General features: G+C 58.6%; 2 protein-coding genes across 2 annotated transcripts in view; one reads left to right on the top strand and one right to left on the bottom strand.

The window, feature by feature from the left end:
- Positions 1-12,912, bottom strand: part of BARX2 (BARX homeobox 2) — a 75,929-nt gene that overhangs the window by 47,439 nt on the left and 15,578 nt on the right. The gene's annotated exons all lie outside the window — the stretch shown is intronic.
- Positions 11,650-12,387, top strand: LOC141172892 (uncharacterized; the record flags this gene model as incomplete). Its single annotated transcript, XM_073657513.1, has 1 exon — positions 11,650-12,387. A coding segment is annotated over exon 1 (738 nt), but the record flags the coding sequence as incomplete, so codon positions are not given.

The following is a 12,912-nucleotide window of genomic DNA, read 5'->3' as shown; positions in this document are numbered from 1 at the left end:
TGAGCGGCAGAGACGTGTGCGGCAGAGACGTGAGCGGCAGAGACGTGAGCGGCGGAGATGTCAGTGTGCGGCAGAGACGTGTGCAGCAGAGACGTGAGCGGCAGAGACGTGTGCGGCAGAGACGTGAGCGGCGGAGATGTCAGTGTGCGGCAGAGACGTGAGCGGCAGAGACGTGAGCGGCAGAGACGTGTGCGGCAGAGATGTCAGTGTGCGGCAGAGACGTGAGCGGCAGAGACGTGTGCGGCAGAGACGTGAGCGGCAGAGACGTGTGCGGCAGAGACGTGTGCGGCAGAGATGTCAGTGTGCGGCAGAGACGTGCGCGGCAGAGACGTGTGCGGCAGAGACGTGAGCGGCAGAGACGTGTGCGGCAGAGATGTCAGTGTGCGGCAGAGACGTGTGCGGCAGAGATGTCAGTGTGCGGCAGAGACGTGAGCGGCAGAGATGTCAGTGTGCGGCAGAGACGTGTGCGGCAGAGATGTCAGTGTGCGGCAGAGACGTGCGCGGCAGAGACGTGTGCGGCAGAGACGTGAGCGGCAGAGACGTGTGCGGCAGAGATGTCAGTGTGCGGCAGAGACGTGTGCGGCAGAGATGTCAGTGTGCGGCAGAGACGTGAGCGGCAGAGACGTGTGCGGCAGAGATGTCAGTGTGCGGCAGAGACGTGCGCGGCAGAGACGTGTGCGGCAGAGACGTGAGCGGCAGAGACGTGTGCGGCAGAGACGTGTGCGGCAGAGATGTCAGTGTGCGGCAGAGACGTGCGCGGCAGAGACGTGTGCGGCAGAGACGTGAGCGGCAGAGACGTGTGCGGCAGAGATGTCAGTGTGCGGCAGAGACGTGTGCGGCAGAGATGTCAGTGTGCGGCAGAGACGTGCGCGGCAGAGACGTGTGCGGCAGAGATGTCAGTGTGCGGCAGAGACGTGCGCGGCAGAGACGTGTGCGGCAGAGACGTGAGCGGCAGAGACGTGTGCGGCAGAGATGTCAGTGTGCGGCAGAGACGTGTGCGGCAGAGATGTCAGTGTGCGGCAGAGACGTGAGCGGCAGAGACGTGTGCGGCAGAGATGTCAGTGTGCGGCAGAGACGTGCGCGGCAGAGACGTGTGCGGCAGAGACGTGAGCGGCAGAGACGTGTGCGGCAGACATGTCAGTGTGCGGCAGAGACGTGTGCGGCAGAGATGTCAGTGTGCGGCAGAGACGTGAGCGGCAGAGACGTGTGCGGCAGAGATGTCAGTGTGCAGCAGAGACGTGAGCGGCAGAGACGTGTGCGGCAGAGATGTCAGTGTGCGGCAGAGACGTGTGCGGCAGAGACGTGAGCGGCAGAGACGTGTGCGGCAGAGACGTGTGCGGCAGAGATGTCAGTGTGCAGCAGAGACGTGAGCGGCAGAGACGTGTGCGGCAGAGACGTGAGCGGCAGAGACGTGTGCGGCAGAGACGTGTGCGGCAGAGATGTCAGTGTGCGGCGGAGACGTGTGCGGCGGAGACGTGAGCGGCGGAGACGTGTGCGGAGGAGACGTGAGCGGCAGAGACGTGTGCGGCAGACACGTGAGCGGCAGAGACGTGTGCGGCAGAGATGTCAGTGTGCGGCGGAGACGTGTGCGGCAGAGACGTGTGCGGCAGAGACGTGTGCGGCAGAGATGTCAGTGTGCGGCAGAGACGTGTCCGGCAGAGACGTGAGCAGCAGAGACGTGTGCGGCAGAGATGTCAGTGTGCGGCAGAGACGTGTGCGGCAGAGATGTCAGTGTGCGGCAGAGACGTGTCCGGCAGAGACGTGAGCAGCAGAGACGTGTGCGGCAGAGATGTCAGTGTGCGGCGGAGACGTGTGCGGCGGAGATGTCAGTGTGCGGCGGAGACGTGTGCGGCAGAGATGTCAGTGTGCGGCAGAGACGTGAGCGGCAGAGACGTGTGCGGCAGAGATGTCAGTGTGCGGCGGAGACGTGTGCGGCAGAGACGTGTGCGGCAGAGACGTGTGCGGCAGAGATGTCAGTGTGCGGCAGAGACGTGTCCGGCAGAGACGTGAGCAGCAGAGACGTGTGCGGCAGAGATGTCAGTGTGCGGCAGAGACGTGTGCGGCAGAGATGTCAGTGTGCGGCAGAGACGTGTCCGGCAGAGACGTGAGCAGCAGAGACGTGTGCGGCAGAGATGTCAGTGTGCGGCGGAGACGTGTGCGGCGGAGATGTCAGTGTGCGGCGGAGACGTGTGCGGCAGAGATGTCAGTGTGCGGCAGAGACGTGAGCGGCAGAGACGTGTGCGGCAGAGATGTCAGTGTGCGGAAGAGACGTGAGCGGCAGAGACGTGTGCGGCGGAGACGTGTGCGGCAGAGATGTCAGTGTGCGGCAGAGACGTGAGCGGCAGTGACGTGTGCGGCAGAGATGTCAGTGTGCGGCAGAGACGTGAGCGGCAGAGACGTGTGCGGCAGAGACGTGTGCGGCAGAGACGTGAGCGGCAGAGACGTGTGCGGCAGAGACGTGTGCGGCAGAGATGTCAGTGTGCGGCGGAGACGTGAGCGGCGGAGACGTGAGTGGCAGAGACGTGTGCGGCAGAGATGTCAGTGTGCGGCGGAGACGTGAGCGGCGGAGATGTCAGTGTGCGGCAGAGACGTGAGCGGCAGAGATGTCAGTGTGCGGCAGAGACGTGAGCGGCAGAGACGTGAGCGGCAGAGATGTCAGTGTGCGGCAGAGACGTGAGCGGCAGAGACGTGAGCGGCAGAGACGTGTGCGGCAGAGACGTGTGCGGCAGAGATGTCAGTGTGCGGCAGAGATGTCAGTGTGCGGCAGAGACGTGTGCGGCAGAGACGTGAGCGGCAGAGACGTGTGCGGCAGAGACGTGAGCGGTAGAGACGTGTGCGGCAGAGACGTGAGCGGCAGAAACGTGTGCAGCAGAGACGTGTGCAGCAGAGACGTGAGCGGCAGAGACGTGTGCAGCAGAGACGTGTGCAGCAGAGACGTGAGCGGCAGAGACGTGTGCAGCAGAGACGTGTGCAGCAGAGACATGAGCGGCAGAGACGTGAGCGGCGGAGACGTGAGCGGCAGAGACGTGTGCGGCAGAGACGTGAGCGGCAGAGACGTTAGCGGCAGAGACGTGAGCGGCAGAGACGTGTGCGGCAGAGACGTGAGCGGCAGAGACGTGTGCGGCAGAGATGTCAGTGTGCGGCAGAGACGTGAGTGGCAGAGACGTGTGCGGCTAAGACGTGAGCGGCAGAGATGTCAGTGTGCGGCAGAGATGTCAGTGTGCGGCAGAGACGTGAGCGGCAGAGACGTGAGCGGCAGAGACGTGTGCAGCAGAGACGTGTGCGGCAGAGACGTGTGCGGCAGAGATGTCAGTGTGCGGCAGAGACGTGTGCGGCAGAGACGTGAGCGGCAGAGATGTCAGTGTGCGGCAGAGACGTGTGCAGCAGAGACGTGAGCGGCAGAGACGTGTGCGGCAGAGACGTGAGCGGCAGAGATGTCAGTGTGCGGCAGAGACGTGTGCGGCAGAGACGTGAGCGGCAGAGACGTGTGCGGCAGAGATGTCAGTGTGCGGCAGAGACGTGAGTGGCAGAGACGTGTGCGGCAGAGACATGAGCGGCAGAGACGTGTGCGGCAGAGATGTCAGTGTGCGGCAGAGACGTGTGCGGCAGAGATGTCAGTGTGCGGCAGAGACGTGAGCGGCAGAGACGTGTGCGGCAGAGACGTGTGCGGCAGAGACGTGAAAGGCGGAGACGTGAGCGGCGGAGACGTGAGCGGCAGAGACGTGTGCGGCAGAGATGTCAGTGTGCGGCAGAGACGTGAGTGGCAGAGACGTGAGCGGCGGAGACGTGAGCGGCGGAGACGTGTGCGGCGGAGACGTGTGCGGCAGAGACGTGAGCGGCAGAGATGTCAGTGTGCGGCAGAGACGTGAGCGGCAGAGACGTGAGCGGCAGAGATGTCAGTGTGCGGCAGAGACGTGTGCGGCAGAGACGTGAGCGGCAGAGACGTGTGCGGCAGAGACGTGTGCGGCAGAGACGTGAGCGGCAGAGACGTGAGCGGCAGAGATGTCAGTGTGCGGCAGAGACGTGAGCGGCAGAGACGTGAGCGGCAGAGACGTGTGCGGCAGAGACATGTGCGGCAGAGATGTCAGTGTGCGGCAGAGACGTGAGCGGCAGAGACGTGTGCGGCAGAGACGTGTGCGGCAGAGACGTGAGCGGCAGAGACGTGTGCGGCAGAGACGTGAGCGGCAGAGACGTGTGCGGCAGAGACGTGTGCGGCAGAGATGTCAGTGTGCGGCAGAGACGTGTGCGGCAGAGACGTGTGCAGCAGAGACGTGAGCGGCAGAGACGTGTGCGGCAGAGACGTGTGCGGCAGAGACGTGTGCGGCAGAGACGTGTGCGGCAGAGACGTGTGCGGCAGAGACGTGAGCGGCAGAGACGTGTGCGGCAGAGACGTGTGCGGCAGAGACGTGTGCGGCAGAGACGTGAGCGGCAGAGACGTGTGCAGCAGAGACGTGAGCGGCAGAGACGTGTGCGGCAGAGACGTGTGCGGCAGAGACGTGAGCGGCAGAGACGTGTGCGGCAGAGACGTGTGCGGCAGAGACATGTGCGGCAGAGACGTGAGTGGCAGAGACGTGTGCGGCAGAGACGTGTGCGGCAGAGACGTGAGCGGCAGAGACGTGTGCGGCAGAGACGTGAGCGGCAGAGACGTGTGCGGCAGAGACGTGTGCGGCAGAGATGTCAGTGTGCGGCAGAGACGTGTGCGGCAGAGACGTGAGCAGCAGAGACGTGAGCGGCAGAGACGTGTGCGGCAGAGACGTGTGCGGCAGAGACGTGAGCGGCAGAGACGTGTGCAGCAGAGACGTGAGCGGCAGAGACGTGTGCGGCAGAGACGTGTGCGGCAGAGACGTGAGCGGCAGAGACGTGTGCGGCAGAGACGTGTGCGGCAGAGACATGTGCGGCAGAGACGTGAGTGGCAGAGACGTGTGCGGCAGAGACGTGTGCGGCAGAGACGTGAGCGGCAGAGACGTGTGCGGCAGAGACGTGAGCGGCAGAGACGTGTGCGGCAGAGACGTGTGCGGCAGAGATGTCAGTGTGCGGCAGAGACGTGTGCGGCAGAGACGTGTGCAGCAGAGACGTGAGCGGCAGAGACGTGTGCGGCAGAGACGTGTGCGGCAGAGACGTGAGCGGCAGAGACGTGTGCGGCAGAGACGTGTGCGGCAGAGACGTGAGCGGCAGAGACGTGTGCGGCAGAGACGTGTGCGGCAGAGACGTGAGCGGCAGAGACGTGTGCGGCAGAGACGTGAGCGGCAGAGACGTGTGCAGCAGAGACGTGAGCGGCAGAGACGTGTGCGGCAGAGACGTGAGCGGCAGAGACGTGTGCAGCAGAGACGTGTGCGGCAGAGACGTGAGCGGCAGAGACGTGTGCGGCAGAGACGTGTGCGGCAGAGACGTGTGCGGCAGAGACGTGAGCGGCAGAGACGTGTGCGGCAGAGACGTGTGCGGCAGAGACGTGTGCAGCAGAGACGTGAGCGGCAGAGACGTGTGCGGCAGAGACGTGTGCGGCAGAGACGTGAGCGGCAGAGACGTGTGCGGCAGAGACGTGTGCGGCAGAGACGTGAGCGGCAGAGACGTGTGCGGCAGAGATGTCAGTGTGCGGCAGAGACGTGAGCGGCAGAGACGTGTGCGGCAGAGACGTGTGCGGCAGAGACGTGAGCGGCAGAGACTTGTGCGGCAGAGACGTGTGCGGCAGAGACGTGTGCGGCAGAGACGTGTGCGGCAGAGACGTGAGCGGCAGAGACGTGTGCGGCAGAGACGTGTGCAGCAGAGACGTGAGCGGCAGAGACGTGTGCGGCAGAGACGTGTGCAGCAGAGACGTGAGCGGCAGAGACGTGTGCGGCAGAGACGTGTGCGGCAGAGACGTGAGCGGCAGAGACGTGTGCTGCAGAGACGTGTGCGGCAGAGACGTGAGCGGCAGAGACGTGTGCGGCAGAGATGTCAGTGTGCGGCAGAGACGTGAGCGGCAGAGACGTGTGCGGCAGAGACGTGAGCGGCAGAGACGTGTGCGGCAGAGACGTGTGCGGCAGAGACGTGAGCAGCAGAGACGTGTGCGGCAGAGATGTCAGTGTGCGGCGGAGACGTGTGCGGCGGAGATGTCAGTGTGCGGCGGAGACGTGTGCGGCAGAGATGTCAGTGTGCGGCAGAGACGTGAGCGGCAGAGACGTGTGCGGCAGAGATGTCAGTGTGCGGCAGAGACGTGAGCGGCAGAGACGTGTGCGGCAGAGACGTGTGCGGCAGAGACGTGAGCGGCAGAGACGTGTGCGGCAGAGACGTGTGCGGCAGAGATGTCAGTGTGCGGCGGAGACGTGAGCGGCGGAGACGTGAGTGGCAGAGACGTGTGCGGCAGAGATGTCAGTGTGCGGCGGAGACGTGAGCGGCGGAGATGTCAGTGTGCGGCAGAGACGTGAGCGGCAGAGATGTCAGTGTGCGGCAGAGACGTGAGCGGCAGAGACGTGAGCGGCAGAGATGTCAGTGTGCGGCAGAGACGTGAGCGGCAGAGACGTGAGCGGCAGAGACGTGAGCGGCAGAGACGTGTGCGGCAGAGACGTGTGCGGCAGAGATGTCAGTGTGCGGCAGAGATGTCAGTGTGCGGCAGAGACGTGTGCGGCAGAGACGTGAGCGGCAGAGACGTGTGCGGCAGAGACGTGAGCGGTAGAGACGTGTGCGGCAGAGACGTGAGCGGCAGAAACGTGTGCAGCAGAGACGTGTGCAGCAGAGACGTGAGCGGCAGAGACGTGTGCAGCAGAGACGTGTGCAGCAGAGACGTGAGCGGCAGAGACGTGTGCAGCAGAGACATGAGCGGCAGAGACGTGAGCGGCGGAGACGTGAGCGGCAGAGACGTGTGCGGCAGAGACGTGAGCGGCAGAGACGTTAGCGGCAGAGACGTGAGCGGCAGAGACGTGTGCGGCAGAGACGTGAGCGGCAGAGACGTGTGCGGCAGAGATGTCAGTGTGCGGCAGAGACGTGAGTGGCAGAGACGTGTGCGGCTAAGACGTGAGCGGCAGAGATGTCAGTGTGCGGCAGAGATGTCAGTGTGCGGCAGAGACGTGAGCGGCAGAGACGTGAGCGGCAGAGACGTGTGCAGCAGAGACGTGTGCGGCAGAGACGTGTGCGGCAGAGATGTCAGTGTGCGGCAGAGACGTGTGCGGCAGAGACGTGAGCGGCAGAGATGTCAGTGTGCGGCAGAGACGTGTGCAGCAGAGACGTGAGCGGCAGAGACGTGTGCGGCAGAGACGTGAGCGGCAGAGATGTCAGTGTGCGGCAGAGACGTGAGCGGCAGAGACGTGTGCGGCAGAGATGTCAGTGTGCGGCAGAGACGTGAGTGGCAGAGACGTGTGCGGCAGAGACATGAGCGGCAGAGACGTGTGCGGCAGAGATGTCAGTGTGCGGCAGAGACGTGTGCGGCAGAGATGTCAGTGTGCGGCAGAGACGTGAGCGGCAGAGACGTGTGCGGCAGAGACGTGTGCGGCAGAGACGTGAAAGGCGGAGACGTGAGCGGCGGAGACGTGAGCGGCAGAGACGTGTGCGGCAGAGATGTCAGTGTGCGGCAGAGACGTGAGTGGCAGAGACGTGAGCGGCGGAGACGTGAGCGGCGGAGACGTGTGCGGCAGAGACGTGAGCGGCAGAGATGTCAGTGTGCGGCAGAGACGTGAGCGGCAGAGACGTGAGCGGCAGAGATGTCAGTGTGCGGCAGAGACGTGAGCGGCAGAGACGTGTGCGGCAGAGACGTGAGCGGCAGAGACGTGTGCGGCAGAGACGTGTGCGGCAGAGACGTGTGCGGCAGAGATGTCAGTGTGCGGCAGAGACGTGAGCGGCAGAGACGTGTGCGGCAGAGACGTGAGCGGCAGAGACGTGTGCGGCAGAGACGTGTGCGGCAAGTATAGAACTAAGTTGCAGCACGGGTCACTTTCTCTTTAGTCCTATTGTTCTGTTCTTTTTCTTTCTCTTACACGTTCTATATGTTATCAATTCTATTTTGCCACAATTTAATGACACAACACTGCAGCCTGGGTAAAAACCAATGTGCCGGTAGGGACCTAGAGCCGGGGTGCTGCCATAAGAAGGGATCCGGGGGTCAGTGTGTGGAGACACGTGCTGCCCTGACTTTCCTGTCCAGCCTTTACGCCATTCACCGATGCCCCCGGATATCCCCTCCTGGTCGTGGAGCAGACTGTCCCCCCCGGCACAGATTTCATGGACTGTGGGAGACTTCTGCAGGTGTTTCCAGTTCACATTGGGCTCTGGTCCTTCATGAGGAGTTGACTATACACAGAATCTACTGATCCGTCACAGCATTACACATGTGCCCTACATGGCAGAACTATACGCCGCTCGCTCACAGCCCCACGTCTTACACCTACAGAAGTCAAATGAGAAAAAAAAACCTTCATGGTCAATGCAAAAAAAAATTCCAGAAAGTCTTAGACCTTATATAAAGCTAATTTTCTTTACATTTAATATTAGAAGAAATAAATGTAACATTTTCTAGATTTTTACATTTCACATAGAACGATATGTAATATTTTTATATTATAGATTTTTTTTTATATTTCATATCTCATGTATGTTGTATATATTTCTTTTCTAATTTTATATTGTAAAATCCATATTCTTTTAACCCCTTAGTGTCCACCAATGCGTCTTTTTACTGGCCTGATATATAAGAGACTAGCATCCCCCCATACAGGTGACAATCCAGCAGCTGTACGCCATATCTGACACCCTGCTGCATCAGTCATGATCAGTGCCCAGAGACCCCCCGAAAATCCAGGTAACAGCGGAGCGCCGCCCTGCAGCCCCATCCAGACATGCGGGACAGCGATTGTCCTGCCGGTGTACCGGACACTTGCCCGGTGGCGGTGCATGTTGGGAGTTGTACTTTCCGGCTGGAGGCCACGTCTTTAGAAGTCGTCTATAATCTTAGCCCATGGTCTTCTGCAGTATCTGCACCTGCCATATTGTAGGGACACGTCTTATGTTCCCGGCGGCCATTGACGGAAGCTGCAGAATTCACATTGACTTTCTGTCCCACCGATACGTTTTGTTCCATTCTGTGTATATAGCTGTGGTGACAGTGACACCGGCCCCGCGACGCATCTGACGGACAACGGAGAGCGAGAGACCCCCCAAGTATTTCCGCCTCATTATATCATTACAATGGACAGCGATGGCGCTTCCAATACACTATGGGGCGCATTCATTATTGCACCTACTCCTGGATTTTTGGGTCTTTTTTTTTTTGCACCAAATCCATCTTTTCCATTTGATCCTTTTCTAAAGTCGCTTTTTATGTGTTTGTTGTTTTTTTCTAATTTGTCACAGTGGTCGTAGTTCAGGATTTCCAGATGATTCATCATTTGTGACTTTTCCAAATATCCCACATTTTAATGCAATTATGCTCCAGTCTTTCGCTGTAACTTGTGACCTTTTTACTGCAATATGCGTCTTTTTTACACTAAAAAGTCATAAAACGCGTTAAAGACAAAAGTGAAGAGCAGTCCTTTTATTTCGCATAAATCTCATTTTGCAGAATTAGGCACAAACAATGTCAGCAAATAGCACAAGACCAAACAAAAGTGACCTAAAAAATCCCCGGAATAATGAATTGAGCCCGGTGTTTTTCACTTCCTCACCATTTTCGACATCTCGGCTTTGCTGTCAGGGGATGATGGAGACTTTCATATCGACATCTAGAAGCCGTTACAAATGCACTCGGCCCAATCAGCAGCGGAATTCTCTCTTCTGCCACGTCTGTTACAATGTATCGGTGCAGGGTGACACATTCTTTTGGACTCCAGACAGGAACGGAAATGCAGTATCGCCATCACACACAGTAGCGCGGACAGCCCTGGTTACCAGACTTCCACCCATTTTACTTAAGCTTTGGGAGATGATAATCAGTCTGGTAATAATGGTCCTTTGGTCAGGAGCATAGAGTATCCAATAATAAGTCAATCACCACTAAAGACCCTCCACAATTGTCAGTGAATTGTCAGGGCTTTCATATGTTTCCAGTTAGCGGCCCCTGTAAGCATGTCGCCGACCACCCAACAATCGGGCAGTGATTGGACCAGTTATGCGGCTATTAGATTATTGTTGTCGGCAGCACATCGCTACGTGTAAAGAGAGGATGTGCTGCAGACAACAAGGGTAGCAAGCTATCGTCTTAACCACATACAGTTTGCATCGGCCGTGTGAAGGGGCCTTAAACAAGAGACGATGGATTTCTTACATCGAGGTCCTTAGTGCCCCTCTAGGGTACGTTCAGACAAACGTTTCCAGACCCCACAAGGACCGTATTTCCGCCTGAGCTCCGTCTGAAATAAATGGCAGCTTGTGCAAGTCTGGTCCGCTATATGGCAAAGACTATTGCATGTGAATAGCAGCCGGCCCCTGCTCCTATCTGCTATGCCGACGGGCACTGGGAGCGGCCTGTGGACCCTATGCTGACCTGACTGGTCCCAGTTTTCACACAGCATTCTGTACCCCGCCTTAGCCCACGTTCACACTCTCAGTATTTGGTCAGTATTTTACATCACTTATTTGTAAGCCAGAACCAGGAGAGGAAAGGTATCATAGAAACACGTCACCACTTCTGTATTTATCACCCACTCCTGGTTTTTGGCTTACAAATACTGATGTAAAATCCTGAACGTGTGAACGTGGCCTTAGAGTTAAGCTATGTTTACACGTTGCGTTTTTCGCTGCAGGCAAAACCTGATGCTGCTTACAAAAAGCAGGTTTTGCTGCGTTTTTCAGGATCCCAAAGTTCAGCTTTGTTTCCACCACGGAAGCATGAACAATGCAAGGTGTTAGGGCACAATGCAAGACATGTGAAACCATAAAAAACATTTTTGGAAAAAAAAAAGGGCAATTTGATCAAATTATTAGTGGAAAAAGATTTTTATGTCTGAAAAAAACAGTAACTATTCTGAACAAGAAAGTTCATGAAAAAATACACAATTACAAATGTAACAGCCGAGGGAGGTGAATTGGTCGGGAATAGTTTACCTAAGACATTGGCAGAGCATTGAGGTTGTAGGACACTGTTCAATTTCACACCTTGGTCGCCAGATGTTTACTTTCCACACCACATTAATCCTAATTAAACTGTACTAATCCTAAACTTCCATCTCAGGTGATGAGGCCAAAACATTACGGTTTAAACTTGGGAAAATCACAAAAATAAATGGGTTTCCCATACTGCTGTACATGCTTTTTTTTTCACTAAAAAACACAGTAAAACCCGATACTTGCGTTTTTTGCTGCATTTTTGCTGCGTTTTTGCACTTATTTATTGCTTTCTATGGGTGAAAAAACGTTGAAAGAAGTGACAGGCTGCAATTTTTCCAATTCAGTGAGGAAAAAAAACAAAACAATGTGAGTTCAGAGATTTCAGAAATGTCATAGCTTTTGCGGGTGCTGTAAAATGCAGCTTAAAATTTGCATACATTTGTATAAATAACGCAGAAAAAATGTAACGTGTGAACATAGCCTAATAGTCAAATGGAAGTGAAAAAACTGTAGAAATGCTGATTTATCATTTGTGACTTGTGTACATGTAGGCAGCCACGTCTCTTGCAGCAGGTTCAGAGGGAGCATTCACCCTGAAAATAAGCCCAAGTGTAATGTGAGCCCCAGGACTGGGTCCTGATGCCAGCTCCTGCGCCAGCTCCTGTGCCAGCTCTTGTGCCAGCTCCTGTGCCAGCTCCTGTGCCAGCTCCTGCGCCGGCTCCTGTGCCAGCTCCTGCGCCAGCTCCTGTGTCAGCTCTTGTGCCGGCTCCTGTGTCGGCTCCTGTGCCAGCTCCGGTGCCAGCTCCTGTGCCAGCTCTTGTGCCAGCTCCTGTGCCAGCTCCTGTGCCAGCTCCTGCGCCGGCTCCTGTGCCAGCTCCTGCGCCAGCTCCTGTGTCAGCTCTTGTGCCGGCTCCTGTGTCGGCTCCTGTGCCAGCTCCGGTGCCAGCTCCTGTGCCAGCTCCTGTGTCAGCTCCTGTGCCGGCTCCTGTGCCAGCTCCTGCGCCAGCTCCTGTGCCAGCTCCGGTGCCAGCTCCGGTGCCAGCTCCTGTGTCAGCTCTTGTGCCGGCTCCTGTGTCGGCTCCTGCGCCAGCTCCTGCGCCAGCTCCTGTGCCAGCTCCTGTGTCAGCTCTTGTGCCGGCTCCTGTGTCGGCTCCTGTGCCAGCTCCGGTGCCAGCTCCTGTGCCAGCTCTTGTGCCAGCTCCTGTGCCAGCTCCTGCGCCGGCTCCTGTGCCAGCTCCTGCGCCAGCTTCTGTGTCAGCTCTTGTGCCGGCTCCTGTGTCGGCTCCTGTGCCAGCTCCGGTGCCAGCTCCTGTGCCAGCTCCTGTGTCAGCTCCTGTGCCGGCTCCTGTGCCAGCTCCTGCGCCAGCTCCTGTGCCAGCTCTGGTGCCAGCTCCGGTGCCAGCTCCTGTGCCAGCTCCTGTGTCAGCTCTTGTGCCGGCTCCTGTGTCGGCTCCTGCGCCAGCTCCTGTGCCAGCTCCGGTGCCAGCTCCGGTGCCAGCTCCTGTGCCAGCTCCTGTGTCAGCTCTTGTGCCGGCTCCTGTGTCGGCTCCTGCGCCAGCTCCTGCGCCAGCTCCTGTGCCAGCTCCTGCGCCAGCTCCTGTGCCAGCTCCTGTGTCAGCTCTTGTGCCGGCTCCTGTGTCGGCTCCTGTGCCAGCTCCTGTGCCAGCTCTTGTGCCAGCTCCTGTGCCAGCTCCTGTGCCAGCTCCTGCGCCGGCTCCTGTGCCAGCTCCTGCGCCAGCTTCTGTGTCAGCTCTTGTGCCGGCTCCTGTGTCGGCTCCTGTGCCAGCTCCGGTGCCAGCTCCTGTGCCAGCTCCTGTGTCAGCTCCTGTGCCGGCTCCTGTGCCAGCTCCTGCGCCAGCTCCTGTGCCAGCTCCGGTGCCAGCTCCGGTGCCAGCTCCTGTG

Source organism: Phyllobates terribilis, unplaced genomic scaffold (assembly GCF_046119375.1).
Source record: "Phyllobates terribilis strain yellow unplaced genomic scaffold, ASM4611937v1 Scaffold_12__6_contigs__length_324123572, whole genome shotgun sequence".
Taxonomy (NCBI): domain Eukaryota; kingdom Metazoa; phylum Chordata; class Amphibia; order Anura; family Dendrobatidae; genus Phyllobates; species Phyllobates terribilis.
The sequence above is the reverse complement of the archived record's forward strand: the minus strand, read 5'-3'. Positions and strand labels throughout refer to the sequence as shown.